Here is a 7,742-nt window from a genome sequence, read left to right on the forward strand (position 1 = left end):
TACGTTAAGGTGGGTCATAATCTTTTTATTTATTTATTTTAATCTGTTTTCGGTGTCGAACCTGGGTTTCGTTTGAAAACTTGAGAGTTATATAAACAAACGCACTGATTCTGTTTTTTGGTGGAGAATATCAGACGAACTGTAGTTTCAGCGCTAAAGGTAAGTCGGCTCCTCTGCACTACTTCGTTAGCTGGAACCGAACTCAAAGTGACAGCTTTGATTTGTGATCATTCCTTACAGTGTAATAATAAAGCGTACCTAACATATGAGAATAAAACACTACAGGGTTACTTACTAAAGTCCTCCCGGACCTGGCAGTCTTAGTTTTAGCTTAGCATACCTGCTGAGGGCACTGCAAAGTAAAGCCATTTACTTTACCTTTTGAATAACGTTTTAAAGCAAAAATCCTCTTACTGTGAACCGATCACATGAAATATGTGCAATATTTTTTGTTTGGGGTGACAGAAATAACTCCAAATTGCATGTATTGTTAATTTTATTTATTTCACTTAAATGCAACGTGACGCAAATAATTTCGGTTATACAGTCATTAGAATGAGGAAAAAAACTTTTAATGTTTGAAGTTCATAATCACGTGCACAGACGACCCAATTTGTTCAAATAAATGTGTATTTGCTAATACAGTTTGCGTTTCAGTGGGTGCCAGTAATTGTCAGACGGTCCCTTGGAGAGTAAGCCTTTTCAGCATTGGCTGCTGGTGCTAAAATTTTAAGGGGGGGCAACAAAAAACAAGTTAAAGATTAATCAAAATCACAACACAACCTACTTTATTGCTGCCCAACACCATTCAGAGGCACTATTTAAACAGAAATTTTGCTCTCCTTTCTTTCTGGACTGCAAATTTGTGAACAGAGTTCTACATGATTTTCTCTGGCTTAATATTATTAAATGAAATACGAGGGCTGTCAATAAAGTAACGGTCCTTTTTATTTTTTTCAAAAACTATATGGATTTCATTCATATGTTTTTACGTCAGACATGCTTGAACCCTCGTGCGCATGCGTGAGTTTTTCCACGCCTGTCGGTGACGTCATTCGCCTGTGAGCACTCCTTGTGGGAGGAGTCGTCCAGCCCCTCGTCGGAATTCCTTTGTCTGAGAAGTTGCTGAGAGACTGGCGCGTTGTTTGATCAACATTTTTTCTAAACCTGTGAGACACATCGAAGTGGACACGGTTCGAAAAATTAAGCTGGTTTTCAGTGAAAATTTTAACGGCTGATGAGAGATTTTGAGGTGAGACTGTCGCTTTAAGGACTTTTCACGGTGCGAGACGTCGCGCAGCGCTCTCAGGCGGCGTCATCAGCCTGTTCAAGCTGAAAACCTCCACATTTCAGGCTCTATTGATCCAGGACGTCGTGAGAGAACAGAGAAGTTTCAGAAGAAGTCGGTTTCAGCATTTTATCCGGATATTCCACTGTTAAAGGAGATTTTTTTAATGAAAGATGTGCGGACGGGTCCGCGCGTCGGGACGCAGCCGCCGCGACGCTCCGCCACAGGAAAAAGTGGAACATGTCCTGCCTGTTAAACAATTTCTCATATACTCACTCCACTGAAAGCCATCAAAAGCCGCCTGGATTTTACAAATGGTTATCAACACGGAGGTGTTTTTCCTGTTCCGCCGCACCGCGTCGGCTGTGTCCCGACGCGCGGATCCGTCCGCACGTCTTTCATTAAAAAAATCTCCTTTAACGGTGGAATATCCGGATAAAATGCTGAAACCGACTTCTTCTGAAACTTCTCTGTTCTCTCACGACGTCCTGGATCAATAGAGCCTGAAATGTGGAGGTTTTCAGCTTGAACAGGCTGATGACGCCGCCTGAGAGCGCTGCGCGATGTCTCACACCGTGAAAAGTCCTTAAAGCGACAGAATCACCTCAAAATCTCTCATCAGCCGTTAAAATTTTCACTGAAAACCAGCTTAATTTTTCGAACCGTGTCCACTTCGATGTGTCTCACAGGTTTAGAAAAAGTTTTGATCAAACAACGCGCCAGTCTCTCAGCAACTTCTCAGACAAAGGAATTCCGACGAGGGGCTGGATGACTCCTCCCACAAGGAGTGCTCATAGGCGAATGACGTCACCGACAGGCGTGGAAAAACTCACGCATGCGCACGAGGGTTCAAGCATGTCTGACGTAAAAACATATGAATGAAATCCATATAGTTTTTGAAAAAAATAAAAAGGACCGTTACTTTATTGACAGCCCTCGTATTATATGTAAAATCCCAGGATTTTGCCAAAATAACACTGGGCTGGTCCACATGCACACAGTGTTTTTGTTTTCTTTTTTAAACTGTGATTTTCCACCTTTAGTTCTTTAAATAAATCCATTATGTACAAGTACTCCTTTTTTTATGCCTCTATTCACATGAAAAGCAACAGGTATTTACGTGGACCAGGGCCGTACAGTCCTGCTCCAAGCTGGTGCGTCAGATCGGGCCTTTACCACTTTGAGCGTCACGCTCCAGCCAATTCTGGTATTCAGTGTCAGTGAACTGAACATCAGAGAGCCTGCTCGAGAATTGACAGCCTGCTTCAGAGGGCAGAGTCTTCCAAAGGGGGCAGCCGGAGCAGTGCATGACCGCCGGTGAAATGTAGCCAGTGGGGGCTGGTAGGTGTGGTGGTTGGTCAGGTCTGATCTTTATCAGTGCGCAATTCTTTAAAAGTGCCTGTACTCGCCATGTTCTTCTGTCATTGTTGAACTGTCACAGCCCAGCACATGTCTGTAAGGCAGAGGTGTGTGTGTATCCTGATCTGACCTCATTCATTTGTTTGGTTTATCTCTCTCTCTCTCTCTCTCTCTCTCAACACAACAAACATACAAAAGAAAGTTTATCGGAGATGTAAATGACTTACAAGGTACTTTTCCTCTCTGTAATGTTATTTCATGATAATCCTCAGAATGCATTTGCTCTGGCCTTAACATGTTTTCAGGTCATATTTATTTCTATTTCAGATGAAAGCATAGGCCCTTCCATGAATCAACCCTCTGAAAAATGCATGCTCCAAATTTAGATCCATTTTGTATTTCTTCCATGTTCGGTGTGATGCTCGCATTCTGCCTGTCGTCTCTCTCATTTGAACATTCAGCCACAACGCAACTGCAGTGTATTTCCGTGCTAAATGACGCCTTTTCTTATCAATATTAGAGGTGCCAGGTGTCTGTGCGTTCATATAGGAATGAAGCGAAGACTGGATGGAGTGATGTCACGTGTGCTTTGCACCTTCATGGGAAGTTGGAAAATGAAATTTGCACAGGAAATTTGAAATCTTACAAAATTGTCAAATTGTCCATTTATGGCATTTTTAGTGTCTTATTTGGGACATAGTCCAATATGTACACTCTTGTTATCTAAAGCGTAACAAACCATGTCAGTTGCACTTTAGGGCCAATCTGGTCGATCGCTAAAATTTAACCAGCTCTTTTCCTCAGGACTGCCTTTCCTCACCTTCTCTGTTAAAATCCATCCTCTTATCCTTTTTTTAAAGATATCATTCCCTCAGTCAGACAGAAGGATGATGACCTAACCTCTGCCCCTCCTCTGTCAGTTGGCAGAGTGAATAATGGTATTTAATCTGTAGTGTAAATACGCACAGAGGTGCGGTGCTCAGGCCAGTTTCCTCGCTGTATGTCATTGATTACAGCACACCAGATGGTGACAGGTAGTGTTCTTTACTCTTTGCAGTAATTTTGTTTTATCTTTTTAATTTGAGTGTATTGCATTAATGTCATTATTGCTGATTGTTGCTTCATAGTTTTCTCATTGTTTTCACTCTGTGTGAGTCAGTTATTCCATTAATTTCTTTCAGCTATCGCAGTTCTCAGAGGAGCCCAAGTGAGACAAAAGAGACTTGCCACAGAAATGAGGCTGGCACAAGGCGTCCTGTCGCTGCTTTTCTTGATTTCTCCTTAAAGAAGGGTGAGAACCATGGCTCTTCAGGCGTCTCCATTTCCTAATGGATGTGCTGCGGGCGCCCATGCTGTGGGATGGGCATTAGTCCTGCCCTGTTTCTGGTTTCTTGATCGCCTCATTGCGATTTGCATGTCCACTACCCTGGAGCGACGCCAGCGACTGGAGCAGGAATGCTATCTACATCCTCTCAAGGTCTTCTTTGGCTCTGTCATCTTCTTTATTCTATTTTTGGTTACAACCCCTTTGGCATTGCTGGGTTTTCTGCTATGGGCCCCTCTTCAGGCCTGCCGCAGACCCTTCTACTACCACTATGTGACACCGTCCCCTCCGACAGAGAAAGACCAGGGCTTTGAGCCGACTGGAAAAATGTCATTTGGCTTTGCAACATCCAACCTCTGTCTTTTGCCTGACAGTTTGGCCCGTTTCAACAACCTCGGGGACACCCAACGCAGGGCAACAGCCATTGGCCAGCGCATTGTGCAAGGCTTATCTCAATCCCATAGTCACATTTTTGTTGAATCCCCTAACAAAAGCATACTTGCTGTAGGTAAATTGCCTGCATATGGGACTACAGACTCCCAGATCCATCCCCAAGTAATCCACCAGTCAGACAGAGCCTCACCTGAAGGTCATACTCCAATTTCAATGTCCAGTAGTCTTACGATTTCTATACCATGTGATGATACTGTTGAGCTGTCTGCTGGGTCACCCACTCTCCTCACCAATTCCAATCAGAATTCCAACCAACAGGACCAAAGGGATGTCCAGAGTGCTCCTCAAGCTTTACTTTCACATGGAGTCCACCAAAAGGATGGTGTACCTTGGGAAGTGTCACCTTTGTTTCCAGCTAATGTGGACATACTGTGCCTGGAGGAGGTGTTTGATAAGAGAGCTGCACAGAGGCTCACCCAAGCCCTAAGTCCGGCATTTGGACATATACTTTATGACATTGGAGTGTATGCCTTCCAGCCGCCATGTAGCTGTTCCCACTTCAAATTTTTTAACAGTGGCATGTTTGTAGCCAGCCGCTTCCCTGTACTCGAGGCCCAGTTCCACTGGTTTCCCAACAGCCGTGGGGAAGATGCACTGGCTGCTAAGGGCCTCCTATCTGCTAAGGTGCATCATCAGTTTCTCAATGTAGAGTTCATATTAGTTTAGTCATGCGTTTAAGGAATGTGTAATTGTTGTTTTATGTTCTCAGGTGCTAGTAGCACAGAATGAGAATCAGAAGAGACTGATTGGCTATTTTAACTGCACACACCTTCATGCACCAGAAGGCAAGTCATATTTAGAAGGTTTGATCTGCTCACACTAACTATTCTCTCAGGATCAAAGTGTGATTTGCTTGGATCTGTGTAATCAGGTGAAGGGGAAGTCCGGTGTGAGCAGCTGAACTTGGTGACCAAGTGGATTGGAGAGTTTCAAGCTGAAAACCAACAGCCTGATGAAAATGTTGTTTTTGACGTGCTCTGTGGGGATTTCAACTTTGACAACTGTTCACCTGGTTTGTGTTCATCTCATAGACTTAAATTTTTTTCAGTCAAAATTAGAACTATTATAATACAACAATTAATCAATTATTAATCATTTATTAAATTAATCGGGCAGCACGGTGGCTTAGCACTGTTGCCTCACAGCAAGAAGGTGGGATCGATTCCCACCTGTGGCCTTTCTGTGTGAGTTTGCATGTTCTCCCCATGTTTGTTTAGGACATGGAAGGTTTTGACAGATGGAAGAACAGCAGTTCCTCTTGACAAGAGAAACTTATAGTTGTGAAAAATGTTTACATTAATTGGAAAAATAATCAATAGATGAATCTTTTTTTTTAATTAATCCAACAGTTACAATTGATAGATTAATGACAAAAATAAAAGTTTGTTGCAGCTCCTGTTGTGATGTCATTTGTGAAATACAGCCTCCGTTTTCCTCTTTTGTCTAGACGACGCTCTGGAACAGAATCACTGTCTGTTTGAGGAATACAGGGATCCTTGCAGGGCGGAGCCTGGAAAAGATAAACCCTGGGTCACTGGTGAGTATGATCAAACCTGCGGAATATTTGTATAAAAATTGGTGACAATTCATGAGGTTTGTGTTGTTATCCACAGGCACTCTGCTGGAGCAGCCCACGCTGTATGATGAGGATGTAAATACCCCAGAATGTCTCCAAAGGTACACTCACTTCCACTTTTCAACCCTCAAGTAATGCTGAATGAACAGACGTTCTCAAACAGCTCGGTGTAAGAGACTGAAGAGCCACTTTTCTGTGTGTTTATGTAGAACTTTGGAGACCGAGGAGCTCAGAAAGCAGTACATCTCTCCCCCTGTTCCCGCTGAGGGCCGTCCGTTGATTTACCCCGAATCTGGCAACCCTTGGATTGGACGTCGGATCGACTACATCTTGTACCGCGAGAGCTCCACTGCAAAGCGCTACCGAACGGTACATGTCCCCGCCTGTTCTGCCTCATTTCTTGTCAAACCTGTCCACTGAAAACTGTCTCCTCAAAGTGAAGAGACAAACGTTGTGTGGCACTGGTCAAGTAGTTCCTCAGTCTTTGACTTGATGGCACAAAATTGTTCACATTGAGCTCTAATGGAAAAGATCTGAAGTACAACTTCAGTATTAAATGTGCAATAAAATCTACACTCTTCTTGTGTCCATCTAGGAAATTGAAAAGGTGACATTCATAACCCAGCTGGCTGGCCTTACGGACCATATTCCTGTGGGCTTGAGGCTTCGCGTAATCTCGGACTGACTGTCCTGATGAATGATTAAAATGTATAATAACATAAGATGGGAACAAAATGTACATATTTCTACTTTACACGGGTACAATGCACTCAGATTTTAATTGTAACAATTGCAATAAAAGTGACCAATGACAATTCCTCAAGTAAAATTAATGATTTATTAATTATTCTGAAACTGTTTATATAATTAAAGTACTGTAAATGGGTTTTCTCATTCCAGATATATTGTTTTTTTTTAATTCTGAATTGTTTTTCTGTCCAAATGGAATAAATGGAAAATAAGTTAATTGCGATATAATGTTTCGTTGTTCCATATGGTAATTTGCACTAGACTGACATGTTGGTGAAACATGCATCATTTTGTTCTACTGTATTTTATAATAAATTATACTGTATTACTAAGCACAGTTACAGCTGAACAGAATTTGAATAATTTTATTCACAGATTACAGGGTGTATTACAAAACTGTTTAAGTGCAGGTTTCAAGGAACACACAACAAAATACAAAATGGGTTTAATATAAAACTATTAGTGGTTTGTAACTGCAAGGAGAACAGGAACATGTAAGAAAGATAAAGTAAAAACACATAATTAAACTTTGTATGATAAAGACATTTTATAAAGTGGGATAAGCAGGTTTGCAGTTTATTTTTATTTCTATTTCCATGCGCCATTTAAGTATTCTAGACCTTTATGAACCCAAAGCCAATTTTGACCTACTTGGTATCACAGTATCCAACAATACTTACAATCAGTTTCATCATACCACAGGATACACAAAAATGTATGATAGCCATACCAGGGTGGTAGCTATAGCCAAACAGAAGTCAGTGAAGGATTACAGAGGGGTCAAAATTAAAAAATGGTCCAATCATACGGAAAATTATACCACGAGAACCCCTAGAACCGAAGGGCGCCGCCATTTTGAATGGTCACATGATGTGAACAAAAATAGTGTGGGGAAGAATTGATTCAGTCACTGCAACATCATTTCTAGTTTGCTTCAGCGTCAATCGGTATCCGCCTCATCTCCCATGAGGACTCCTAGAACCGAAGGGCGC

At 42.1% G+C, this 7,742-nt stretch overlaps 1 protein-coding gene across 1 annotated transcript; it reads left to right on the top strand.

The window, feature by feature from the left end:
• smpd5 (sphingomyelin phosphodiesterase 5) lies at positions 1 to 6,956 on the top strand. The gene is made up of 8 exons (XM_034174982.1): positions 1 to 159; positions 3,829 to 5,048; positions 5,134 to 5,209; positions 5,296 to 5,436; positions 5,872 to 5,961; positions 6,038 to 6,101; positions 6,210 to 6,369; positions 6,596 to 6,956. The coding sequence occupies exons 2-8, from the start codon at positions 3,948 to 3,950 to the stop codon at positions 6,683 to 6,685; spliced, it is 1,722 nt and encodes a 573-aa protein (XP_034030873.1). The 5' UTR covers positions 1 to 159; positions 3,829 to 3,947; the 3' UTR covers positions 6,686 to 6,956.
• The last annotated feature ends 786 nt before the right edge of the window (positions 6,957 to 7,742 follow it).

The sequence above is a fragment of the Thalassophryne amazonica genome, chromosome 7 (genome assembly GCF_902500255.1).
Source record: "Thalassophryne amazonica chromosome 7, fThaAma1.1, whole genome shotgun sequence".
Taxonomy (NCBI): domain Eukaryota; kingdom Metazoa; phylum Chordata; class Actinopteri; order Batrachoidiformes; family Batrachoididae; genus Thalassophryne; species Thalassophryne amazonica.